Here is a 27,361-nt window from a genome sequence, read left to right as displayed (position 1 = left end):
CTGCGATGCTTTTAAGCTCCATGTGGTGCAAAATTAAGTATGGTGGTTGCAAGCCGCCTGGTACAAGCAGAGCTTGGTTTTGCTGTGCAGATCCTGTGGATTTGGTTGCACAATACCTTTTGTCAAAGTCTCCTTGGCCTCTAATTTCCTTGTTCCCGCCTCAGCCTTAGCAGCAGTTTACACGGAGCAGCAGGCTTGTACAATAAGAGGGAAGCTATACAAAGAGGATTTGAGGTGAAACTCCAAAGAAGCAGTGAAGATATCAATAGGAGCATTGCCACCGGCTGCTATAAATGAGGGCTGATTGTATCTTTAGAAGTAATTTTCATGTTAGTGAATTAAACATTCATCAAATCAGCTTACTAAGAATTTCCAGTGGGTAACAATGGTGACGCTTAAAAAATAAATATCACATTTTCTCCCCTGCAAAGTGAGAAGCTATTGGAAAACCCACCTGACTAACGCCAGTAACATCGATGAAGTCGGCACCAGGAAGTTTCAGTTCTTCGTCCTGGGACAGACTGCTTTCTGCAGTAGCCTAAAAAAATACAGATTAAGTGAACCTTGAGATTTAGTAGAGGAAAAGAATGCAAAAAGCCACAACGACCTTCTTGCGACACTGAAAGACAGCAGGAAAGTAGAGTGGGGAGGCTTATATCTTGGCACCAGTCACCACCCACCTACCCACCAATATAAATATGAATGGGTGCAAGAGGAGAGGTGCCTTTGGAGTCACCACCGGGGTGGGAGACAAGCCTGCTTTCCCCAGCACTGGAGACTCCAACCACTAAGAATCAAGCCTTTCTTGGTCATGCAGGATAGAATGTTGGAACAAGACATGGCAATCAAGTTTGCATCCTGCCCTTCCTCTATAGAGTTCTCCCATCCCAACAGCCAATGGGACTTAATATTGACTTTAGAGACTTCCAATCAAGCCTTCATCAAAGTATGTTCTGAGGGACTGGCAGTGAGAGGAGTGTCAGCATATAAAAAAGAACCAAATGACAAAGTGCCTTGCAAAGGTGCCCACAAAATATAAACCAAGTTCTTCAAGTTTAGCCAGCTACAACATTTACTGTGCTATCCTTCAAATTTAGCCAGTTACAACATTTACTGTGCTATCCTTATTCCTGGTTTCTCAGCTTCCAAGCAAAGCAGCCGTGTGAGGAACTGTCTTGGGGCAGTGCTTGCTTCGCAAGAAATTTGCCACATGTGAAGCGGCCATTCGATGCTAAATGTTCTCAACAACAGCCATTCCAGACCTGTTTTCTGTGATAATAAACTGGTATATTTATGTATTAGAAACTAGCAAGGGTGAATTCAAATACCTGTATCACCTCCTTTGGAAAGGAAATCTGGTTGACGCTGGTGCTTTCGCTTGAAATACTGTCAATGTCAACATTAGGCAGCACCTGGAAAGTAAAAGCCCCCAGATTCAATCTAGTTTCCCATCTTCTGAAGTATCAGGAGGACACGAACCAAGCTTCCGATGCAGTCTTTGTCCTCCCTATGCCATTAAATGCTCAGCCTGTGGCATTCACCTGATTTATTATTTACTCAATTTCTGGACTGCCCTTCATCAGATTCTGGGGAAACCCAGCCAGATGGACAGGGTATAAATAATAAAATAATAATTAAAAAAAATAATTATCATCATCATCATTATTATTACTGCTTTAACCTATTTCTTTAAAGAAAAGGATGGAGCCAAACTACTGGGTGTGTGGAAGTAGTAAAAAGTAAAAGTAAAGGGACCCCTGACCGTTAGGTCCAGTCACGGACAACTCTGGGGTTGCGACGCTCATCTTGCTTTATTGGCCAAGGGAGCTGGCGTACAGCTTCCGGGTCATGTGGCCAGCATGACTAAGCCACTTCTGGCGAACCAGAGCAGCGCACGGAAACACCGTTTACCTTCCCGCCAGAGTGGTACCTATTTATCTACTTGCACTTTGACGTGCTTTCGAATTGCTAGGTTGGCAGGAGCAGGGACTGAGCAATGGGAGCTCACCCCGTCGCGGGGATTCAAACCGCCGACCTTCTGATCTGCAAGTCCTAGGCTCTGTGGTTTAACCCACAGCGCCAAATGCGTCCCGTGTGGAAGCAGTACATATTCCAATATTCTTATTTAAGTTGCTGACCCCCTAGCACAAGGATGGGGAACCTGAGCTCCCCCCGTTGTTGCGGGACTTCCAACTCTCATCAGTCCCAACCAACCACCAAGGTGAATGGTTGGGAAAGATGGGAACTGTGTAGCCGATGCCTGCTGTACTAGTTTCAGTTTGCAGTAATGAGGACTAGCGCCTTTGATTTGCAAACTGGATTGTCAGGAAACCAACAAGCTCCCAGGAGTTGCTTTAAAAGGTGCAGCTGAAGTTCTGCTTGGCCCCTTGAGCCTCATAAGTCGCTGGCTTTTAAGCTCTGATTTAAACAAAAGCAAAAACCCACAATCTATGCAAACACACATTTTTTCTGGCCACGAAATAAAACAGATCTCAAAGCTGAAGTAACCAGACACAGAAGATGGAGGGGGATCAGGGTTAAATTCATAGAGGCAGCTCTTGCCCTTCTGGTTCCATACCTGGACAGTCAGTTTGGGAGGGTCTTTTTTCTCCGATTTCATCTCTATTATGCCAATGTTGGGCTTCTTTACCTTTGGCTGTGGTTTCAGGGGAGCAGGGGGAACAGAGGAGGTCAAAGTAAGAGGGTGAAATTCATCTCTGCTTATTCCTGTAGGCTGAGAAGAGATGCTGTTGATTTGTTTTTGACCTAATGTAAGTGCAAAACAAAAGGAAGCAGGAGAGAATCACCTTTAACAAATCCTGAGCCAGAACGCAAATTATAAACAAAAGAGAAAACTGAACATGTGTGATAATCTATAAATCCAGCCAGCCAGACATAGACATCCAAATACACATCCTTCTAGTAACTGCAATGCTGTATTTCACACCAGACCAACAGTAAACTGCCTGTAACACCTACCCAACCTGTTACTTTCCTCATTTCTGTCATAAAGATCACACACACACGTGTGTGTAGCCTTGGAAAAAATGTGTGAAGTTTTACGGGCCGCCTGCTCATTGACTACAGAGCCAAGCTCAATATCCTTGTATTTATTTGCAAAGCCCTGAACCACGATCTGAACCCTTACGTTCCAGCTTAGAATCATAGAGTTGGAAGAGACCACAAGGGCCATCGAGTCCAACCCCCTGCCAAGCAGGAAACACCATCAGAGCACTCCTGACATATGGTTGTCAAGCCTCTGCTTAAAGACCTCCAAAGAAGGAGACTCCACCACACTCCTTGGCAGCAAATTCCACTGTCAAACAGCTCTTACTGTCAGGAAGTTCTTCCTAATGTTTAGGTGGAATCTTCTTTCTTGTAGTTTGGATCCATTGCTCCGTGTCCGCTTCTCTGGAGCAGCAGAAAACAACCTTTCTCCCTCCTCTATATGACATCCTTTTATATATTTGAACATGGCTATCATATCACCCCTTAACCTCCTCTTCTCCAGGCTAAACATGCCCAGCTCCCTTAGCCGTTCCTCATAAGGCATCGTTTCCAGGCCTTTGAACATTGAAAACTCCAATGGCTTGATCTCTGATATCATCCGTAGGAACACTGCGGTCATCCCCAGTTGGTGGGGCTCATTTAACACTGACACAGAAACAAGACAGTAGCGTTGCCAGCCCTGTCCTGGGAAATGCCTTGCCAACAGGGATTCAGCAGGCACTTTCTGTCCTAACCTTGCAACATTTGCTGAAAACATTTCTGTGCTGCCAGACATTTCCTGTAACAGTTAGATGATGATCTGTAATCTTAAATATTCATGTGGTTTTTATTGTGTACTGTACATATGTAATTACTATAAACTGCTTTGGTTTTTAAAAAATGAAGTTTCAGAATAAAGTGGACCCTTGAGTTACGTTACCTTCGGGTAACGTAACTTTCGGGTTGCGAACGCGGCAAACCCGGAAGTGTATACTTCCAGGTTTTGCCGTGCGTGCATGTGCAGAAGTGCTCCATTGCGCTGCGCATGCAGAAGTGGTGCCTCTAGAAGTGGACTTTTTGGGGTACGTACGGACCGTTGGAACAAATTAAGTTCATATTCGGAGGGTCCACTGTACAACCATTTTTTATAAATAAAAATATAGGCACAGGATGTGGGGGGAAGCATACAAAAGGAATCAGAGACTCCCTCTCTCAGGCCACTGCATATACAGTCATACCTCTTGTTACGTTCGGTTCAGGTTACGTCTTTTCAGGTTGCGTCCCGTGGCAACCCGGAAGTACCGGAAAGGGTTACTTCCAGGTTTCGCCACTTGCGCATGCGCTCAAAATGACGTCACATGCACGCGCAGAAGCGGCGAATCGCGACCCACACAGTCGCAGGTTGCATTCTGCTCATGTTGTGAATGGGGCTCCGGAACGGATCCTGTTCGCAACCAGAGGTACCACTGTAGAATCGTAGAATTGTAGAGTTGGAAGGGATCTAACCTCCTGCAATGCAGGAATATGCAGCTCTCCCATACGGGGATCAAACCTGCAACCTTTGCATTGTCAGAACCACACTCTAAGCAACTGAGCTATCCAAGCATGCCTATACACTAGGAAAAAGGGTGAACCAGCTATAGTTTGACTTTAGAACCCTAAGAAGAGCCCTGCAGGATCAGACTGAAGGCTCATTTCCCTGAGCAACTTTGTGGGAAGCCAAAATACGGACCTGAGCGCAACAGCACTCTCTCACCCATGCTGCCCTGCAACTGTCTCTGAACCCTGGAGGTACTAAATAACATCCTGGTACTGCGCCTTAAGCGTGATTTACCGAACCAAGCATGTTCAGCACCGTGCCTACTATTCTTTCACAAACAGTTTAACAGGCTTCAAACCTGCTGCAGTTTTCCTAGAACTGATTTCTCCTAAAAGCACGAGCCTGAATATCTAACTTCCCCACTGTTTTGTGAGAATTTTGTTTACTACAGTGACATCTAGGGATGGTAAAAATAACTACAGTGAAAATAATAAAATACAGCATTACGCCCCCCCACAAAAGTTGGTGGGGAGGAAAAATCCATGATAGAAATTAGGAGGAAAAGGAGTTGAAAATAGCAATAGTACTGTAATAGCCTCAGACAAACCTATGATGCAGTTACATTTGGAATATGGTCTCTGCATCTCAAAGAGAGAGAGAGAGAGAAGACACTGGAGTTGAAAAAGGTGCAGAAAGGGTTTAACCAAAATTATCAGAGTGATGGAGAAAGACTCCTAACTAGGAATGGCTGCAACAGTCTTCACCAAAGCTGGTGCTTTGGGCTACAACTCCCATCAGCCCCAGTCCCCATGGCCATGCTTGCGGAAGCTGGTGAGAGCTGTACAGTGGATGCTCGGGTTGCAAACGTGATCCGTGCGGGATGCATGTTTGCAACCCGCAGCGTTCGCAACCCGCAGCGGCGCGTCTGAACACGCACAGGTTGCAATTCGATGCTTCTGCGCATGCACGGCCGCTGAAACACGGAAGTAACCCGTTCCAGTACTTCCGGGTTTTGGTGGTCCGCAACCTGAAGCGGCTGTGACCCGAGGTATGACTGTAGTCTGAAACATCTGGAAGGCATCGGCTTGGGGGAGGCTAAGATACAAGATCTGGAGTAAAAAGAACCCACTGGTGTATCATAACCAAGTAATCATATGCAGAACACACACGCAAATGACTGGCCTCTTTAATTTACGAAAAGGGTGAGGAAGGCAACATACTATGAACAGCATAAGGGGGGAAATGTTTTCTGTCTCCTATTAATGCTAGAATGTGGGGTGCTCCAGTGAAGCCCAAAAGCTGGAGATTCAGGAAAGACTGAAGGAAGTACCTCTGTGCAACACACACACACACACACACACACACACACACACACACGTATAGAATTCATAGGTGGCGGAACTAAAATGGGATTAGACAAGTTCATGGCAGAGAAAGCCATCAATGGCTTTTGATATGGTATCAGGACCAGTATCAGCTGCTGGAGAAACAGCAAGGGAGGGCTACACCCTTTTGTCCTGCTTATGGGCTTCCAAGGGGCATCTGACCGGCTGCCATGGGAAACGGGATGCTCCACTCAATAGGCTTCGGTTTGATAAATAGGCTTTCATCTGATACAGTGGTGCCTCGCAAGACGAAAAGAATCCGTTCCGCGATTCTCTTCGTCTAGCGGTTTTTTTGTCTTGCGAAGCAAGCCCATTAGCGGCTAAGCGGATTAGCGCTATTAGTGATTTAGCGGCTTAGCGGCTATTAAAGGCTTAGCGGCTAAGCTGTTAAAAGGCTATTAACGGCTTAGCGGCTTAGGAAAAGGGGGGGGGGGGAGCGGAAAAAAATGGCAAGACTCGCAAGACATTTTCGTCTTGCGAAGCAAGCCCATAGGGAAATTCGTCTTGCGAAGCGCCTCCGAAACGGAAAACCCTTTCGTCTAGCGGGTTTTCCGTCTTGCGAGGCATTCGTCTTGCGGGGCACCACTGTAAATTCAGAAGAGCAGCAGCCCTGCTGTACTTTTATCTAGCCCAGGGGTCTGCAACCTTTAAGACAAAAAGAGCCACTTGGACCCGTTTCTGAAGAAAAAAAAACTGGGAGCCGCAAAACTTGTCATTATAAAAATAACTTTTTTGTCCCTTTTTTATTATTTCTTTGTTTGACCCCTCAGAATTACTCCTCCTCATAGAAATAAACGTTAAATTAACAAGTTACCTTTTTTGTGTGTGTCTGTTCTTCACTCCCCTTCTAAACAATGGCCAGTGTACATGCCCCCTTTCAATGCAGTGACCAGCGTACATGCCCCTTACAATGTAGCGGGCGAGCGGGAAGGTGACCGCCCCCATGCAACGTCACAGCCAGTACAGCGCCCGCCACAGTGGGGAGTGTCAGGGCGCACAATGCGCCTCCTCCCCTCGCTAGTATCCGCCCCGGAGCCGCGGCAAAGGTGTAAAAGAGCCACATGCGACTCCGGAGCCGTGGGTTGCAGACCCCTGACCTAGCCTAACCATTTACTAAGAAAGGGTTCCGATTCCTTGGACTTCATTTTTCTAATGGATCCTCTGCACCTCTCATTTGCAGTATTTTTTTCCTCATTAGGATAATCAGACACACACATGAATACATTCTGGGGCTAAGAATATAATTAGGGACATGAAGCCTCCCCCAAATCATGAGCTGCCTTGCTACTGCATCCAGAAAAATCCCATGTGAACCGCTACATGGACAAACGAGGAAGAACAATTTGCGGTGTGGCAGCAGACTTTTTTTCCTGAGTGAAGGTGTCTCACGTAAGTTGAGCCTCTCTTTTTTCTTTTCCATACCTAATGGAATAGCCATTGGGATGAGATGCCCTTCAAGAGCACCTGAGAGTTCGGAGGTCTCTCTGGTGGGGCTGAAGAGATACTGGAGCTCCTGATGAGAAGCAGATCCCGGAGGTGGCTTCCTAGGACTGCTGCGCATGTAGGGACCAGTCTGCGTCCTTGCCGATTTCACTTTCGTACCTGGAAAGAATGTCAGATAAATCGTGAGTCTCCGGCAGCTCAGTGCAAGAGCATCTGATGCCAGCTTCAGTCCTGGGCATCTTCAGGGTGGAAGAGAAAAATATCCTGCTGGAAATTCCGGACAGCCACTACCATTCAGTGTAGAAATGGTCTGACTTGCTATAAGACAAGTTATTTACAGCATTTATACCTCACCCCTGAGTCAAACAGTCTCTTAGAGCAGCTTACAAAAATTAACTCTAAACCTGTCTCCTAGGCTATGAGAAGGGCATGAAGCTTTAGAGCTGTGTTTCCCAAAGAGGGTGAAACTGTCCCCTGGGGGGCGCTGGAACGATCCAGGGGGCAGCAGTAGCCTCGGATGCAATTGGAGAGCACTGAATAAAAATAAGGGGGTGGCGGAAGCATAAAGAAGAAAATGTTTCATCTGTTGTGTAATGACGCTTAAGGCCAGGTTGGGCGCTGTTGCAGGACGGTGGTGAGGGGTTTTTCCTGGACTTGGGTGAAGTCTCTTTGTCTTCACCCAGGCCTGAGAAGTGGATTGCAGCTTGCCTGCCTATTTGGCTAATGACAGGCAGGCTGCGGTGCCAGCCCCGCCACTGGGGTAAATTGGACTGAGCTGGCAGGATGTAGGTGGAAATAGAGATACATGTGTTGGGATACTGCCAGGGAGATAACGTCCATCTGAGCCCCCAAGCCGGCTGCAGGATGATCCATCGATCTCCCGTAGACACGCAGTATCAGCAATTAGCGACACGAAGCCTTAGAAATAGATTGCCACATTCTTAGGCTGGTGCACACTCTTTCAGCAGACTTCACACAGCAAAAGATGCACAGCAGGAGAGCATATTTACAGTTTATTCAACGTTGGTCAGAACAAAGAAAAGACATGACCGCCTGCTACAGCGTTCAGGCACGAAAGAAGAAACGAAAGCAACTGAAAACATAAACATCCTGTGCAACAGGAAATACGCAGACTCTGTGACTCACAGCCTGCTCCCTTTTAAGGTGGAACGGAAATATCCTAACATCATGAAAGAACCCAAATTTGTCAATGCATCTTTCTCTTTGTTTGCTTAAAGAAGGTAGATTTCCAGGGAGGTGCCATGTAATTATTTTTTCTGAAAAGGAGTTGCTAGGCCAATTAAGTTTGGGAACCTCTGCCTTAAGCAAGCTTCAGAGGTCTAAAGCATGGAACCTAAAAACGTAATTTCTCTGGTTGTCACACTGTGGTTTTCTTTACATCTGAGCTTAAAGCATGGAGGGCCGTCAGCTTCCCATTCATCCAGCTGTGGGGGGGGGGGGGAGCATGCACAGGGCACAAGCACTATTGGCCCCTGGGCTCAGACCCTACATGTTAGGAACTGGTTCAGTGCCATGACCTGCCTAAGTGGAGCTGTCCTTTCATGGAGCCAAAGGAAGCTTGCTCTTCTGAAATTCTGGGAGAATGGATGGCTCAACCGCGTCTCTCAATCCCATAAACATCCTCAAAATGGATAGCAGGGCCCACGCTAATGAGCCCCACCAACCTGCCACTTACCCCAAGCAATGCCAATGAAACTGCCTTAAAGAATTCTTACAAGATCAAGGAGAAATAATGTTTAAATAGGAAATGAAGGCAGACCGTTTGAAACATTGGTTTTTAGGGTGCGGGTGGAGAAGGCGTTTTACCTACCCTTAACACTCTCTATCAGTTTAGGTCTTGGAGGCTTTGATTTGGGAGAAGGCGAGTTGAACCTCAGGTACGGGGATTTCTTAAGTGTGCTCCTGTGACCCTGGTAAATCGGCCGGCCGTATATCTGAGAGAGATAATCTTCATTTCGTGCCCCCATCCATCTTTTCGGAGGCCCCTGCAAAAAACCAGAAAATGACTCTGAAACTTTTTAATAAAAAAGGCAACATGCAACATGCTGGCGTAGAGAGAGAGAGAGAGAGAGAGAGAGAGAGAGAGAGAGAGTTGGATGTGGATGGCAGAGATTTGGGCTGAAATACCTGATGGGATGGCCTTGGTCAACTTACTCTCTCAACCTAACCACCTCTCAGTGCTGTTGCTAGAATAAAACGGGATTAACTATTTCAAGCATTTTGGAAAAAAGGTGGGGTGCAAATGTAGGATACAATTACTGCTATTTATTTGTGTAGCACCGTTGGCAGACATGGTGCTTGAGCAAAAGGGCACCAGCAAATGAGACAAGCGACGCTGCATTTGTTTATAGGGATTTACACCTAGATCTTCAACAAAGCTCTCAGGGTAGCTTACGCCACCAGTGGCTTTGTACTTGGCGTTGCTTGGGAATTCAAAAAAACAAAAAACCACCAGTGCATTTCTGAAATCGGTGATTAAAATCAGTGCAGTTTCAAAAGGTTCAGCCTGCCACCTTGATCCAAAAAGGAACCATCATGCAAATTTGGTTACAACAACTTAAGAGGTATCCAAATGCATAACCAAAAAAGAAAAGCTCGGCTACATGAGAACCCAGACCTGGAGAATGTGTTCCTCTACCCAAGGCCCCTGAAATCAGTTGCCCTGAGCTACGGCAGGGAAAATATACTATTTATTTATTTTTTAGAGAGAGAGGAGAGCATAATTTCTAGCATTTATACTATGGTTGGTCCAAACCTCAGTCCATGGAAGTTGCTGGGCAGAGCTAAGAATCCCTGACTGTTCCCAAACTCTGCAGTCTCACCTTATCTGCTAGCACTGGAGTGGGCTTTGCTGCAGGCAAATGCCTTTTAGTTGGGATTCCCATGGGGTACTGAGATTTTGCATGTGTTTCTCTGCTGGCTTTCATTGTCTTGACAGCCCGTTGTGCCTCGAGGACATCATTCCTTGCCATTTCATCCTAAAGGCAAAATGTAAAAGCAGCTGGTAAGGTTAGAGGACAGCAAGGGAGCAGCTTTCGACCAAAATCACTAATGGACTCTTTCAACTATCTGGCCTTCTATTTTGTAACGACATGCACTTTCTCTTTTGTATAATTTTTCCTTCAATATAGCTTTTTAAAAAATGAAGACTTAAGTATCAATAGGTGGGTCTTAAAAGCCATACCTGGATTTCCATGCTGATTGTCTTAATCCACTCATCTACAGACTTTCTGATTCGTATCTCCTCTAGGACATCTCTAGATGAGAGAAGGAAGTGATCTAATTTAGGATAGGTTTTTTACTTGCATCTAGTGAACAAAACTAAAAACTTTGAAACCACCAAGCTTGCCTAATACAGTATTTGCTGCTGGCATTTAGGTGTATCAACACAGGATTGAAAACAACTGCCACAGAGCTCTACCTGTCTGCTGTCAACTCATCAATGAAGGCGTGCAGAGCATTCCCATCCTTGGCACGGATAATGGCTTCCAGGTTTTCTTCAAGGAGCTTCTTGTTCTTGCGCACTGCTCTCAGGATCTTTTCAGCATCCCTCAGTATGGATTTGGAAGCCATGGTTGACTGAAGAATGGCTGACTTCGAAAGCTCCTGGAGTTCTGGAAGGCTTGGGGCAACAGGGTATTTTTGCTACAATCCAAACAAAATGGGATCAGAGCTTCAAATATTCAGGACTGTCCTCAGTGCTGATCAGCCAGATACCCTGATAAGGTCAGCAGTGCTTAATGGAAGCAACTGCCCTCCGTTTGACACCAGTATTGTCAACTCCAGTTAAAACCAAAACAAAGCCTTAGGTATTTTTTTTGGGAGACTGGAAGGACATTGCTATGCCCGACAACAAATCCTAATTACTGGATTCTTTTGCCCCATCTTTTTGTGCCTACCAAACAGCCATGTCATGCTTATAATATTTTATTCTCTTTATAAGTATGCTGTTTTAAATGTGCATTTTATATTTGGCTTCACTTAGCAATGTTTTCTTTTGAAATGTTTAAGATTTTGTTTTTGTTAACTTTGTTTGTGTTCAATATGTATTCTATAATTGACCTCCTTTGTAATGTTTTATTTTGAAATCTTTGAGATGGTATTTTGGTTTCCTGTTAATTGTGTTGCTTTGACTGTGTACTTTATATTTGACTTTTTTCAGAAATGGTTGATTCTGCATTGTTTTATTGATGTTTAATATGCTGTGAACCACTTTGAGATTTTTCTTAATAATATAAAACAGTTTAGAAATGAAATAAATAATAATAATAATAATAATAATAATAATATTTTGCCTTTTCATTTATTGCCAATCTGAACACCCTGGAAAGTGGCCACAAAACCGAAAATTTTGGCTAGGCTCAATCAGGTTACTAAAATAATTGTGAGCATGGAATATAATAACCACCCACTATAAAGACAACATGGCAGAAATTTAGAAGCGGTACAAAAAGCCCTCAGCCCAGGGTCAGAAAGTCTGGGGAGGTGAGGTCTTTGCCTGGTGCCAGGGACACAGCCCTTGTGGGTACCAGGAGAGCATTCCGCAGACAGGGCACCCCGATCACCACCCACCGCAGTTGCGGGAACCTGTAGAAGCACCTCCGATGACGACGGCCACAGCGAACAGGCAGACTGATGTGGAGGCAGGTGATCCTTCTGTCGGGCGATGTCTCTGCAGTGCGAGGTTGCCTAAAAATTAAAAGGAGAAAGTGCGGCCCTTTGACTCCCAAGGCAAGCCACACAAGTAAATAAAACTACCGTATTTTTTGCACCATAACACTCACTTTTTTCCTCCTAGAAAGTAAGGGGAAATGTCTGTGCATGTTATGGAGGGAATGCCTACCGGTGGCATGCCTACGGATTTTCCTCCTCTAAAAACTACGTGCGTGTTATGGTCGGGTGCGTGTTATAGAGCGAAAAATGGTACTCAGCCATGAAATACGTGTCTGCAACAGGCAAGCGCTAGAGGCCATTTGCGGTAGGAGAACCCACCCACACCACCCCCAGCTTCCAAGCCCTTTTGGAGAATCTTAGTTCTCATGGTATAGGGAACTGGTACACAAATTTCTTCAGTAGAGCTGGCGGGAGCTTCATAGCACTGCATTGCTGCCAGGCCCTAGACAAACTACAGAACAGGGACATTTAAATGCCTGTAGTTTTACTGCAGGTGCACCCAGGCTGTTGCAGTCTGGCGACCAGCTAGCTTGACGCAAGTGCATGAAGCCAGGTGGAGCCACAGACCAGGAGTGCTGATGGCTTCGAAAAGGGAATGAACTACATGGCAATGAATGCTCAGCAGATGCAAGCATCAGATCTGCCTTTCTAGTTGTTCATGGTCCAGCCCTGCTTTTAAAACCGAATTTTTAAGGTTATGGCAGAATCAAGGCAGGCAGCTGGGCGCTATGGTTTTTAGTGATTTCATTGCTCACACGTCCTGCAGTGGAATGTTTAAAGGAGCCTTTCGCCAACCCTCCAGAAATTATGGACTACAACCTTCATCAGCCCCAGTGTTGTATGTAGACCAAAACCTCTGGGGACCAGCAGGTCGCCGTAAACTGGATTAGAGGTATATGGTTTTAGGGTATTTTATTGCTCCAAGGCACTGTCTCCATAATTTAAAAACAAACAAATTGACGCAGAACCTTCATAATACTATTCATGTCCGACTTCCACTCCTTTGCATCCTGTAAGGCAAGCGGGGAGAAAGAATCTGTTACACTTAAGATAAAGTTCCTTACACAGATATAAAGTACAGTATACTAGAATCATGAGGCATCTTAAAGGCTAACAGATTTATTATGACATGAGGTTGTATGGACTCAAGCCCACTTTGTCAGATGTGAAGATGAGCTAAGCTGTTTTTGCTGCAAGAGACGAGCACAGCAACTTGTCTGGAAAGAAAAGTACAGTGGTGCCTCGCAAGACGAAAAGAATCCGTTCCACGATTCTCTTCGTCTTGCGGTTTTTTCATCTTGCGAAGCAAGCCCATTAGCAGCTTAGCGGGCTTAGCGGATCAGCTGATAAGCGGCTTAGCGGATCAGCTGGTAAGCGGCTTAGCGGCTTGGGAAAAAGGGGGGGAAAGGAAAAAAAACCCTGCAGGAACTCGCAAGACATTTTCGTCTTGCGAAGCAAGCCCATAGGAAATTCATTTTGCGAAGCACCTCCAAAACGGAAAACCCTTTCGTCTAGCGGGTTTTCCGTCTTGCGAGGCATTCGTCTTGCGGGGCACCACTGTATGCTAGAACTCTCAGTTAAAATCTCACCAAGACTATCTGTATGGAGTTCTAATATACACTTGTGTCTTCCTACTGTAGGCCAAAACATCACCACCACCTCTGTGACCCTCAAGTAACGCCCTTATTCATCATGCTAGAAGGCATAATTTTATCATGCGTTGGGAGAGAGAAAATGTTCTCCTCTTGATTCCGTCCTTTAGGTTGCCCTCCATGCCTGCCGAAGTTCAACTCAACAGGACAGCTGAACAGTTACGAAAGCATACTGTACTGCAATAAAATGTGGATCCAACTTTTAATAATTAACAATGCCTCCGCAATCCAGGAAAGGAGCAAAAAGAGCTCGGGGCAGGAGTGCACTCAGGCTATTCCACATTGCTCCCTCACAACAGTGCTGTGCGGCTCCAAAGAACTACATAGGCTAGCAGAGTGCTGACACCAGGTGCCCCCGGCCCAAATTCAACACTGCACTGTATGTGCAGTGAAACACCCACTTTCCTCCAGAAGGCAAGCCCTCTCCCCTAAACCCCAAGTAACAAAGACTGCTTTTAAGCCAACATGCATCAGGAGTTGTAAGGCGCTCACTGAATTACAGCCATTGCATGCCATTTGCATGATTTATCCTGCTTACAGCTGAGGAGAGTCTGAAAACTGGATTTCCTGGCTGCTACATTTTCATTTGCAGAAACCACCTCTGCAAGTTCAAATTTCAGGCTCCTGCTTGCAAGTATTTCAACTTCTCCCACTATTAAGTTGTTAAGTTGTTGTTAAGCAGCTGGAGGAGAGGACAGAGGGTGAAGAAAGAGCTGTGAGTGGAGAAGGGCCCTCTTCCCATCCTTTGGACCCCCTGGGAAACTCAGCAAACCTGCTGCACCTGGAACTGGGTGGAGAGAGGGCAGCTGAATGGGACACAGGTGTGGGCAGCCAGAGGAAGGACCATGCATCTTGGGCCTGCCCAGAACAAGCAAGTCTAGAATGAGAGACTAGGGCAATATCCGCTGTTTGTAGGATCTCTTCTCATTGTGGGACTTTTGTGGGTGAGTTGAGAGTTTGTTTGGACCCGGGGGAGGCTGAGAGGGAGGTAGTGTCAGAAGTAAAATTAATTGATTTATATATATATTAGTAACTTTGCATTAATGTAACATTTTTACATGTGACTGTGTATTTTTTTGTAGTATTTAAGCTAGCTGATGTTGCTTCAGTTTTTTGTAGAGATATTTTAAAATATATTAAGCAGCACAGAAATTAACTAGTCAATCAATCAATAATCAATCAAGTTATGTCAGCAACCTGGTCATATTTTGCTTTACCTGCAAGATGTCATGCATGTCCCGTTTCAGTTGCCCGAGATCGTGAAGCACAGCATCTGCTTTCTTAACTGTTCTCTCAACCGGATTGTGATCTTGAAGTGTGCTTTTAGACGCAGGGAAGGGCGCAGTCTGCTGAATGTTCGATCTGCTACTAAGAAATATTTCAAAGTTCTCATTACTCCTGCATTTCTTCTTCAAGTGCTGAATCAAGACTGAATGAACCAGCAGTTGGCCTTCACCACCTACTATTGAGAATCGGGGAAAATCCCAACCAAATTGTGGGCGTTTATGAATCAAGTTACACAACTCTGGAGAGGGACACATATTCCTACAAGAACAAAAAAGTCCAGAAAGGCAGGGAAACAGACGCTTAAGCAAAGCCATGTTATTGGCCACCAAAGCTGCCATATGTTGGCCGAGCTGGTGTGGGTAAAAACTAATTTTTTTTACCCAATTTGCTACTTAGCCCTTTTATTTTATTTATTAGACTTATATATGGCCCTTCGTCATGAGATTTCAGGGTGGTTCACAAGATAAAAGTTTTGCCCGATCTGAGAATTTCACACTTCTCCATCACTTAAAAGAAACACAAGACAATAAAATAGCCATTATCCAAGAGGCGTAAATAAAGCAAAGCACCTGACCATTGGATGGGAACTGAGAACAAATGTTTACCCCAGGTTTTGCCTGTATGCACACTGGTTAACGGATGCAGACACAGCATCACACCTTGTAACGGGAAACTCAGGTGGTGAGTGGATTGTAGCCAAACAAGGCCCATTGAGAAGTAAGAGGAAGTATCAGCATGCTTGGGGTTACCCCAAGATTTGCAGAAGTACTTTTAAATAACCCAACAACCCTAAGGGGGCAGGGCAGCCCTCTCAACAGTCGAATGAGGACTGAGCCTGCTCAGCAGCCATGGACTGTTGACTGTCACCTGGAAAAGGAAAATAGGAGGAGGTGCAAGGGGATGGAAAGAGGACAAAAATGCCCTGCTAGGATCAAATGGTGGGGGAAATCATACAAGTGCTCCTTTTAGGAGGGTGTATACACAGCCACTTTTTCCTGCGGGTTCCACTTGTCTGATTCTAATTCAGCAGTTCAGGCTAGGTACAAAAGAGGTAGACAAAGTTCAAGGGTCAGTTTGCCCTGTTTAGCAAACACAGCTCAAATACAGTATGCAAGTGTACTTTTCAACCTCATGCCTATGCAAACAAGGCTTTTAAAGAAAACAGTCTCTTCCATGAAACACACGTCTCAAGCATGTACAGAGTTCAGCTAGGAATTATGGGAGCAGTGTTATATAAATCACCAAAAATGGAAACCTCTTAATTTTCTATTATTTCCGTTATTTGAACTGAGATTAGGATATCGCTGCAGGTCAAATTTGGTTTCTAGGATTTCAAGTATCTACAAGCTGTTCGCTTTTTAGCAAGGGAGATGCTTACTGCTCTCTTCCAAAACACCACGGCATCACATTGTCACTTCTGGGGTCGTTCCAAGAAGATGCACTCTGGCTTAACGGGGTTTCTTGAGAATTCAAGATGTGCTCTAGAAGTCTCCCTCCACCTAGATGAGAAAAAAGAGCATGCCATATTATAGCTGAATAGGGCAGAGTATAGTGTGTGCACACGTTCAAATGTGTGTATGTGCCCACACAGAGACACATATATCGGATAGTTACATTCCTGGTTTCCTTCCCAGAATGAATAGCATTTATGTATTTATAAATTATATCTATGCACATGTGCGAGCAGACATCATATGCTGCCCACTGATTTTTAAAGATAGGGGTGTAGCAAATTGGCTGTAATAATGTTACTTGTCTGAGCATTAGTAAAATACTGAAGCAACATGATGAATAATAGAGAATTGTAAAATTCACATATGGGATTGTAAATAATAATAATAATAATAATAATAATAATAATAATAATTTATTTATTTATTTATACCACGCCTTTCCCAGTTCAGAAAACTGGGCTCAGGGCAGCTAACAACAAATTTAAAACACGTAATTGATGCAACAAAAAACAGCATAAAATACAGTATAAAACATGAATAACAATAAATTAAAAATTAAAAATCAATTTAGGGGGGAAATCCATCCAATAAACATTAGATGATCACCAGGGCTAGCTGACTAAATTAGTCCTATTTGGGCCAGGGAAGAGACCAGGGGAGAATTAGCTGTGGGATCCCAGAGAGGGTAATCTTCATAAAAAGGGGAGGGGAGGGAAGGAAGAGGAATAAAAGATCAGGCTAAGTTCAAAGTGAAAGCCAGGCAGAATAGCTCTGTCTTGCAGGCCCTGCGGAAGGAAGTTAAATCCTGCAGGGCCCTGGTCTCCTGGGACAGAGCATTCCACCAGGTCGGAGCCATCACTGAGAAGGCCCTGGCCCCAGTGGAGGATAATCTGACTTCCTTAGGGCCCGGGACGTCTAAACTATGATTATTGATGGACCTTAAGGTCCTCTGCAGGGCATACCAGGAGAGGCGGTCCTGTAAATACGAGGGCCCTAAGCCACAAAGGGCTTTAAAGGTCAAAACCAACACCTTGAACCTGACCCGATACTCTTTTTGAGTTGTAATGGAGAAGCTGGAAGGCTTATTTAGAATAAAAGCCTAATACACATTCAAAGAGTGTGAAATGCTTGAAAACTGTGAAGTCTCGAGTGGTGCTGATAAAAAACAACGATACATCTCATGCCAACCAGAGCACTGTTGATGTAGGCGAGAATAGTCATGGTTGTGGGAAAACAATAGCAAGTGGGCAGATCCACATCAACAAGGAGAAAGAGAAGCTCTGAAGCTTCCTAGAGCTCACCCAAAGTTCTTCCACAAGTTGACTGTTGCACATTTTCTTTTTCTCCAACCGGTTGTTCTCTCTTTGCCAGTTTCTGTGAGATTTTAGTATCTTTAGATACAGGCACAGGAGCGTATCTGCGTGGTGCTGGTGTCTTCTGCGAACTAATACCGCGGCTTTCATGTTTCCGGGAACATGCTGGAATTGTGGGAAGATAGGTTTGCCCAATTAGAAAAAAGCTGGTCTGTGAAAAGCAAATCACCCAAATTATGCCAGCGGTTAAAATGACCTCAAGATAGAACAGTCTCAACTTGTCAGATAAAGAGAACACACATTTTGCAAAACAGAGCTGGATATCTGGGAGGAAGCAAGTGGAAGATTATAGTCATGCCCATCTGTTTTATAAGTACTTTTTAATTTTTTTTATTAAATTTGCTTAGTAACATAACATTATTATATTCTATAAAACAAGGAATACAAAACAGCATTCATTCATACTACCATGCATAACTACATAACATTAATATATATGGTTTCTGGAAAAAAGGCTTACATAACAAAATCAATTCAAAATACCATCCGGTTTACCTTTCTTTCTTTCTTTTTAATTCCCCCCCTCCAACCCTCCCCCCCTGGTTGTTTTATAAGTACTTAAAACACATGTCATGAGCTACAATACGTGCTTGGTGACTGCTCCAGAGTTATGGACTTGTGGAGATCTCCCCAAACCTGAACATGTTTCAGAAGCGATCTTTCAATTTAAGAAACCTTTCAGTAGTCAATAGTAACCAACAGAGGGAAGTGGAGATGGAAGAAAGAAGAGGTTGCTGAAATTATGCCCTTTTGTCTCTCCTGTCTTCCAGCTGGGACATTTAACCTATTCACAGGCAGAATATTCACAATTCACTATTCTGTTCGTACTAGAACCCAGCTACTATTCAGTAGCTGCAGCTACACAAACCTCTCCATTACTTTTTTCACTACTATGCATTTCAACACAGGGACTCGGATCCAGAAGTCACAGCAACCCTTGGTTAAGGAGGCATAAGTATTGAGATGTCTCAACTGAAAAACTCATTTATGATTGCTGGCAAACCACAAACCGCGATCTGAAGTGGGTTTGGTGTTAGGATCGTGGCCATTGCTCTGCCACCATAGGCTGCTACATCATGACGTGAATTTAGGAATTTGAGAAGACAATCATGGTTTAGCCATTCCATGGCTGGAAGCTCACATCATAGTTTTGGTTCTGAACTATGATTAATTTGAACCATGATTTGGTGTGGTCTTAACTGAGCTGAACAGGCCTCTAAAGGCAAAAATTAGTTTTGCCATTATTGCTTTGGGGCATTAAGCAATCCTAATCTTATGCCTGGTCTACTTTTTATGGAGTCTTAAATTGAAGATGACAAGCACTAGAAAACACACAATTTTAACTGAATGGAGATGCACAGTATCAGCCTTTGCTGCTTTGAAGTTCTATACAAATCAGAGCAACCCAATGCCTCTCACCTTGCGCAGGTATGGCGTTGGAAGGAAAAAAACCATGCTGGTGAGCAGAGATAGGGTCAGTAAGAGGCTTCCCTGCATTCATGGCATGTGTTGCCGTCCTTTTGGAAGCTGCTGTGTTGACATCTTGGAAGCCACCTGAGTTCAGTGCAGAGCTAATCAAACGGGACTAGGAGAAAGAGGTTTCAGTTCAAACACAGGAATAGCTTGGCAAGAACTTCCGTGCACAAAAAAGACAGTATTAGTTGCAGAGAAAATATCATAAATACTCGCCTGTAGCTCAGGGGCTCTGCCCACCTCTATGGGCTGCCCACATGGCCTCCAGCTTAGCCCTAGACTCCAAAGACCTCCCTCCCTTTAATCAAGGGTCTTCTTGGAAACAGTTCCCCATTTGCGGAATGTCTTCCCTGGTGAGGTGCCTCTGTTTACCACGTTGACGTTCAAGAGGAATTTTTGAACATCCCTGTTCATCCCGCCATTTGATGGGTGAAAGGTACCGTTCCTGGCAATCTTGAGAATATTAGTTGCGAGGAAATTCGACCATTTCCAAGTGTTTTATTTATTTATTTATTTATTTATAATGTGCTGTTGGCCTGTTATGCTGCTTGGCACCCCAGACTCCTTTGGGAGGAAGGTCAAGAAGCTTATTTATTAAGGGTTGCAGTCAATGTACTGCTAAGCCTAAGGTTCTGTCAGTGCAAGGATTTCTCTTTGCGTAAGGGAACATTCTCCCCCTCTGCTTCCTTACCCCATATCTGCTCCGGGGGTAAAGGTAAAGGTACCCCTGCCCGTACGGGCCAGTCGTGTCCGACTCTAGGGTTGCGCGCTCATCTCGCTCAAGAGGCCGGGAGCCAGCGCTGTCCGGAGACACTTCCGGGTCACGTGGCCAGCGTGACTAAGCGGCATCTGGCGAGCCAGCACCAGCGCTGCACACGGAAACGCCGTTTACCTTCCCGCTAGAAAGTGGTACCTATTTATCTACTTGCACTTAAGAGTGCTTTCGAACTGCTAGGTGGGCAGGAGCTGGGACCGAACGATGGGAGCTCACCCCGCCGCGGGGATTCGAACCGCTGACCTTGCGATCAGAAAGTCCTAGGCACTGAGGTTTTACCCACAGCGCCACCCGCTCCGGGCGTACCCTCCCCCAACCCTATGGAGCATATACAGGAACAGTATATCTCCTCCTAAGGGTGCCATTCTGTGTGGTTTTTTGTGGGTTGGATCTTGAGAAGAGCATGCAGAGGTGGGCTTGCAAAAGCTGCTTCCCCCTTTCCCCACCAGAGCCTGCTGAATCGGGTGCGACCAGCTAAGTTGGCCTTTCCTTGGGATCCAACCATGGGTTGTTAATATGCATAGGTTATAACGACAGCAGTATAAGGTGACAGTAAACCAAAACAAGTTCCCTTAATGCAGTTACATTTAAAAATTGTAGCCACGGGTGATGTACAGAATATTCTCATGAAATGAAACAGCAGGGTTCTACACTTTGATCTTGCCATGGTGATCCATGCGACGGTCACCTCCAGGCTTGACTACTGTAACTAGCTCTATGCAGGGCTGCCCTTGAAACTGACCCCAAAACTCCAGCGGGTGCAGAATGCTATGGCGAGACTCGTCACGGGGTCCTCGCCAGGGGAGCACATTCATCCGGTGCTATACCAGCTGCACTGGCCCCCAGTGGAGTACAGGATCAGGTTTAAGGTGCTGGTTTTAACCTTTAAAGCCCTATATGGCCTAGGACCCTCGTACCTACGGGACCGCCTCTCCTGGTATGTCCCACGGAGGTCCTTAAGGTCTGCAAATATTAAAACCCTGAAGATCCCAGGCCCCAGGGAGATTAGACTGGCCTCGACCAGAGCCAGGGCTTTTTCGGCCGTGGCGCCGGCTGGTGGAACGCTATCTCACAAGAGACTAGGGCCCTGCAGGATTTGACATCTTTCCGCAGGGCCTGCAAGACGGAGCTGTTCCGCCAGGCCTTTGGTCGGGGTTCAGTCTGATTCTTTTCTTTCTGTATAAGAACAAGCATTAAAGAGGCCTCCTAGCCCGCTCACAGGTCCTTCATAAGGCCAGTGGTAACAGTTGGCTCTGGAGAATATTAACCACTGTCAATTTTACCCATGGACCGCCATCTGTCCAGATTTTGCTCTGAACTAATTTCAAGATGTATTTTAACTAATTGATTGCCTGTTTTTATGTTCTTATGCTCTTTGTATACTGTCTTAGTTTCATGTTAGCCGCCCTGAGCCCGGCTCTGGTACAAATAAAATTAATAATAAATAATAATAATAATAATAATAATAATAATAATGCCAGTACCTGAATATTCATTTGCTGCTGCTGCAAATTTTCCAGATGCTGAATTCGCTGTTCCATGAACTGATTCATCTGCTTTTCAAGTTCGCCGACTCTCTGATGGCAAGGGGGCCCCTCAGGCTGTTGCGCCTTCAAGATGGCTTGCTGGTCTGCAACACGCTGCAGCTGTTTGTCTGTCTCCTGCAACTTGGTAAGCATTTCGGACACAGAGCTCACTTTTGCTTCCAAGTCGCTCTGGACCTGGAGGGAAAGACGCAAGCCAAAAGTTGTGAAGGCCAAAACTTCTCTCCCCCGAGCCTAGATGGTTGTCCTTGGGTTGCAAGAAAAGCTGCCCTATAACATGGCCGAGTCTGGTCCAAGGAATTGGAGGGCTACCCACCAATTTCTAAGCGGTCTGTTGGTTAAAAAGGGAATTCAGGTTTTCTGAAAACAAGATCTAAATTCCATTTCCAGCATACACACATGCATGCACCTTTCAACACACCCCCAAGAAAAAAATCTTGGAGTGTTTAGTTTTCACAGGAAGCTTACGAAGGTTTGTTGACATTTTTTAAAATATTTGCAAGTTGTTTCGTTGAGGGGAAAGGCAGGGAATATTTTTTTAAACAAATAAATAATGAAGCCAGTTACTTACTTTGAAAAGTGGGGCTGTAGAAGCTATAGCTGCTGCTGTGGCAGCTGCGATGGTTGTAGCTGACTCTATCTCGCTTTGTGTTGACTTGGTACTGTCCTTTTTGTCAGAGCATACATCATCCAGCAGTTGGACCTTCACCTCTTTAAATACAGGAACAGTCTGAATTCTAAATATACAAAACAGGCATGGAAAAGTGTTTTTATTATTTTCTTTTGTAAGAGCCATTCCCCCCCACCCTCTAAAAGTATTTTCAGTGAACGCGGGTGGCGGTGTGGGTAAAAGCCTCAGCGCCTAGGGCTTGCCGATCGAAAGGTCGGCGGTTCGAATCCCCGTGGCGGGGTGCGCTCCCGTTGCTCGGTCCCAGTGCCTGCCAACCTAGCAGTTCGAAAGCACCCCCGGGTGCAAGTAGATAAAATAGGGACCGCTTACTAGCGGGAAGGTAAACGGCGTTTCCGTGTGCGGCTCTGGCTCGCCAGAGCAGCGATGTCACGCTGGCCACGTGACCCAGAAGTGTGGCTTGCTTGGCAGGCCAAGAAAAGAAAAGAACATAATACAATTAGTAAAATAGAGGTAAATGGAGAGGAAACAACAGAACCGAAGGAAATCAGGAGAGCTTTTGTGGACTTTTATAAGTTATTGTATAAGAATAAAGAAAGGAATAATAATAAGAAAATAGAAAGATACTTGAAAGAAAAAATGGTGAGGAAGATCCCAATAGATCAAAAAGAACAGCTGAATACCCCAATAGATAAAGAAGAGGTAGAGGAAGCAATAAAAGAGCTAAAAAGAGGGAAGGCACCGGGGCCGGATGGGTTCACCGCCAGCTATTATAAAGAAATGAAAGATACATTGGTAGACCCGCTGACCAAAGTTATGAATAACATTCTAAAAGAGAAGGACATCCCAGGAACGTGGAAAGAGGCTTTTATTACAATAATATTGAAACAAGATTCGGACCCTACACAGGTTAAGAACTATAGACCCATCTCGTTGTTAAATACAGATTACAAGATCTTTGCAGGAATTTTAGCTAAGAGACTAAAAAAGACACTGACAAAGATTATACATAGAGACCAAGAGGGCTTTCTGCCGGGCAGACAGATAAGAAATAATATACGAAACATAGTTAACGTCATCGAATTTCTGTCCGACAGATATGACAAACCAGCAAGCCTAATATTTGTGGATGCAGAAAAGGCCTTCGATAATGTAATCTGGGAATTTATGTTAAAAAATTTGGAGTTTATGGAGGTGGGACAAGATTTCCTTAACGGTGTCCAAGCAATTTACACAGATCAGAAGGCTAGGTTAATAGTAAATAGTGTTATCACGGAAGAAATAAAAATAGGTAAAGGTACAAGGCAGGGATGCCCACTCTCGCCATTACTGTTCATAGTGGTCTTGGAAGTTTTACTAAATGCTATAAGACAAAATAAACAAATTAAAGGGGTGACATTAGGGGTAAATGAATATAAAATTAAGGCTTATGCGGATGATGTGGTCCTGACGGTGGAAGAACCCACGGAAAGTATAAGGGAGATATTAAATGAAATGGAACAATTTGGCAAATTAGCAGGATTCAGACTGAACAAGAAAAAGACTAAAATGATAGTTAAAAACTTGGATAGAGATAAGATCGAGCTCCTACAGCAAAGAACAGAGATTGAGGCGGTAAAGAAGATCAAATATTTAGGAATATGGCTTTCTGATAAAAATATAGATTTATATCAATATAATTATATCCCGGTTTGGAGAGGTGTGAAAAAAGACTTGGAGATTTGGGCTAGAATGAAATTGTCACTCTGGGGCAGAATTTCAATGGTAAAGATGATGGTGCTCCCTAAGCTGTTATTTTTGTTCCAAACGATACCCATAATAAGAGGTTTAAAAATTTTTAAAGAATGGCAAAAGGCGATTTCGAGATATGTCTGGGAAGGGAAGAAGCCCAGAATTAAATTTAAGTTATTAACAGATATAAAAGAAAGAGGTGGCTTCTCCCTACCAGACATGAGACTCTATTATGAGGCGGCATGCCTGTGCTGGTTAAAAGAATGGGTAAAGTTGGAGAATAAAGAATTATTAGACTTGGAAGGGTTTAACAACAGATTCGGGTGGCACGGGTACCTATGGAGTGACAAAAAGAGGGTGCATAAGGGATTCACTAACCACATTTTTAGAGGTGCATTAATAGAGGTATGGGACAGATATAAAAATATATTAGAACCGAAAATTCCGCACTGGTTATCCCCGTTAGAAATGAGGTGTATTAAGACAACTAATATGAGAGGGAAGTGGGGAAACTATGGAGAAATGGTTATCAAAGAGGGAGGGAAATGGAAATTAAAGTCCTATGAACAAGTTAAAGCACTGACATATGACTGGCTAAACTACTTTCAGATAAATGAAATGTTTAAAAAAGAGTTGAAGGAAAGGAACTATGAAGAAAAAGAATCTATTTTTCAAAAAGAGATAATAAATACTGAAGATAAAAACCTGTCAAAAATGTACAAACTACTGTTGGAGTGGCACACAAAAGACGAAGAGGTGAAATCGGTGATGGTACAATGGGAAAGGGATTTTGGTTATAATGTTCAAATGGAGGATTGGGAAAGGTTGTGGAAAGAGAACATAAAATTTACGGCCTGCACGTTATTGAGGGAAAACACGATGAAAATGCTTTACAGATGGTATCTGTCACCTTCTAAATTGGCAAGGATGTATAAGGTAGATGATAAGTGCTGGAAGTGTAAAGATAAGGTGGGGACATTCTTCCATCAGTGGTGGGAGTGTAAAAAAGTCAAAAGCTTTTGGGAGGAGATCTATAACGAGCTGAAAAAGATGCTGAAGTATACCTTCGTGAAAAGACCAGAAGCATTTCTTTTAGGAATCATAGGGAAGGATGTCAGAAGAAAAGATTATAAACTTTTCCAGTATGCTGTAACAGCTGCCAGAGTTACGCTAGCTCAGAAATGGAAGTCAGAGGAGGTTCCAATGGTAGAAGAGTGGAGAGTGAAACTTACAGAATACGCTGAATTGGATAGATTAACAGGGAAAATTAGATATTCCAAAGATCAAAAATTTATAAAAAACTGGGAGAAATTTGTGTGTTATCTGGAAAGCAATTATGGTGTGAAAATAACGCTAGCATGCTTTAAAGAGGCTCTGTAAATAAATAATAAATATTGTTAGTAGAGACTGTAAGGATGGGATGAATAAAAGGCAATATGGAAAGAAGGAAGAAATGCGTATCAAAAGGATAATAATGAACGATTGTCAGTAACGTTGAAGGAAGTCTAAAAGAGGATATGATTATTGTTGTAAGGGTTGGTTTTGGATGTTCTTACTTTCGCTCTTTTTTCTGTGTATGTTTTTTCTTTTTCTTTTTATTTTTGTTTTTTCTTTTGGAAAACTTCAATAAATATTAAAAAAAAAAAAAAAAAATAGAAGTGTCTCCGGACAGCGCTGGCCCCCGGCCTCTAGAGTGAGATGAGAGCACAACCCTAGAGTCTGTCAAGACTGGCCCGTACGGGCAGGGGTACCTTTACCTTTTAATGTCACTTCAACCCTGGAACATGAAGAGGCATCCAGTAAGATGTTTTACACCAGGACATACTACTTGTTCATCTTAATTGGGATTCCTGCATTACAGGGGTTGGACTAGATGATCCTTGGGGTGCTTTCGAACTCTACAATCTGTCTACTTCTTGACGCCTCAAAGTACACCCCTGCCTTTTTTAAAAATTCTGAGTCTGGAGATAGGCTGCTCTTTTTGGCTGTGTTTTATTTTATTTTGAGTGTGTTTGGGCTTCTGTTTGGGGGGTGGTTCCTAATATCACAAATTTGACTTCAGTAAAATGGGTATTTTGTAGTGCTCATGCAGTAACCCGCTGCCTTGCAGGACAACTTTGGAAGAAAAAGGGCTCAGGAGTAAACCATGCACAAATACAGAATGGAGCCCATAAGGCAGTTGGGTGACGCCTTGTATACCGCCTTCTGGCAACTCCTGCAACCAAGCTAGCACCAAACAACTTGCTTTCCTTTCCTTTGGACCACATCAGCGAGGCTGAGAAGGGGGGGCTTGTCATCAGGGCAGCTCAGGACCTCCAGACACACTGCCCAGGCTTGCACCCTGGAGAGGCCACTTCATTTATTTTTTTTTGAATACAGTGGTACCTCTAGTTGCGGACACGATCTATTCCGGGGTGCCGTTCGCACCCCAAAAAGTCCGCAACTAGAGTGGCGCTTCTGCACAAGCACGGAGCGCAATAGACCGCTTCTGCACATGTGTGAAGTGTGCAGAACGCTTCTGCGCATGCGGCGAAAGCCGGAAGTATACACTTCTGGGTTTGCCGTGTTCGCAAGATGAAAAGACACAGCATGCACCTAATGCAACACGAGGTATGACTGTATTTCCAAATGTGCCCCTGGGCTGCTGCAACTGGCAGGAGCTCTCCAGGGTTCTAGGCAGAAAGTTAATTCCCACCACCTGCATACAAAGCTCAGTGGTACAGCACATAAGAAGATCCCTACATAAGAAGCTTTCAATGGTGCCAGTTTTCTCCAGCGATTCTACCCACTGTGTCCCCAGCATATTAGTAGACAGCAGTAACACTTTTGAGCCATTAAGGAATTCATAGATGGAATCAAGTAAACAGAAGCATTCAACATTTGCTTCCTTACCTCTGCTTGAATACAGCTCTTACAGCCTCCTTCTGCCCAGTATCATACTGGGAAATAAACATGTCAGCTAATGTGGAACAAAAAAACAGAAGAAACTATACTCATTAGAATCTAAACAAAGCACAACCTTACAAAAAGAAAACAAAGGCCTGTTCGGATACCACTTATCATCAGAATCTCTACAAAGATGGAGATCAGATCTTGGGCTCACTTGTCACTTTATCACAACCTCGCACAGAACATAACATTTTGCTGTACGCTGCCCTGGGCAACTTTGGGAGGAAGGGCGGGATTTAAAATTCCCATCATCATCATAATACCAGAATTTATGGAGACCAGGCTTTATTTTGAATCTGGAATTTCTCTAACATTGTAACCGAAACCCTGCTTTCAAGCAGATTCCGGACAACTACTGTTAGGCACACAACATTGCAGCACAATCAGAACACTAAGATTTTAACTGTTAACAGCTCAAGTCACACCTAAAAGTTATGGACAAAA

The 27,361-nt window shown here is 44.2% G+C and overlaps 1 protein-coding gene across 8 annotated transcripts in view; it reads right to left on the bottom strand.

The window, feature by feature from the left end:
- The window catches only part of KIAA0586 (KIAA0586 ortholog), a 76,601-nt gene that overhangs the window by 42,190 nt on the left and 7,050 nt on the right, over nucleotides 1-27,361 (bottom strand). For 3 of the 8 annotated variants that reach the window (XM_077918929.1, XM_028733085.2, XM_077918975.1), the window contains exons 5-21: nucleotides 26,861-26,927; nucleotides 22,181-22,346; nucleotides 21,550-21,786; nucleotides 19,237-19,402; nucleotides 17,746-17,922; nucleotides 16,369-16,489; nucleotides 14,921-15,071; nucleotides 13,020-13,061; nucleotides 11,950-12,066; nucleotides 10,799-11,022; nucleotides 10,562-10,634; nucleotides 10,200-10,355; nucleotides 9,188-9,362; nucleotides 7,336-7,515; nucleotides 2,579-2,766; nucleotides 1,329-1,412; nucleotides 455-538 (exon numbers count right to left, since the gene is read on the bottom strand). In XM_077918929.1, coding sequence (XP_077775055.1) covers nucleotides 455-538; nucleotides 1,329-1,412; nucleotides 2,579-2,766; nucleotides 7,336-7,515; nucleotides 9,188-9,362; nucleotides 10,200-10,355; nucleotides 10,562-10,634; nucleotides 10,799-11,022; nucleotides 11,950-12,066; nucleotides 13,020-13,061; nucleotides 14,921-15,071; nucleotides 16,369-16,489; nucleotides 17,746-17,922; nucleotides 19,237-19,402; nucleotides 21,550-21,786; nucleotides 22,181-22,346; nucleotides 26,861-26,927 — 2,408 coding nt within the window. The remainder of the gene's footprint in view (nucleotides 1-454; nucleotides 539-1,328; nucleotides 1,413-2,578; nucleotides 2,767-7,335; nucleotides 7,516-9,187; nucleotides 9,363-10,199; nucleotides 10,356-10,561; nucleotides 10,635-10,798; nucleotides 11,023-11,949; nucleotides 12,067-13,019; nucleotides 13,062-14,920; nucleotides 15,072-16,368; nucleotides 16,490-17,745; nucleotides 17,923-19,236; nucleotides 19,403-21,549; nucleotides 21,787-22,180; nucleotides 22,347-26,860; nucleotides 26,928-27,361) is intronic. The other 5 variants (XM_028733520.2, XM_028733171.2, XM_077919083.1 and 2 more) reach the window with 4 other exon arrangements.

The sequence above is a fragment of the Podarcis muralis genome, chromosome 1, assembly GCF_964188315.1.
Source record: "Podarcis muralis chromosome 1, rPodMur119.hap1.1, whole genome shotgun sequence".
Classification (NCBI taxonomy): Eukaryota; Metazoa; Chordata; class Lepidosauria; order Squamata; family Lacertidae; genus Podarcis; species Podarcis muralis.
This window is presented reverse-complemented; position numbering and strand designations above follow the sequence as displayed.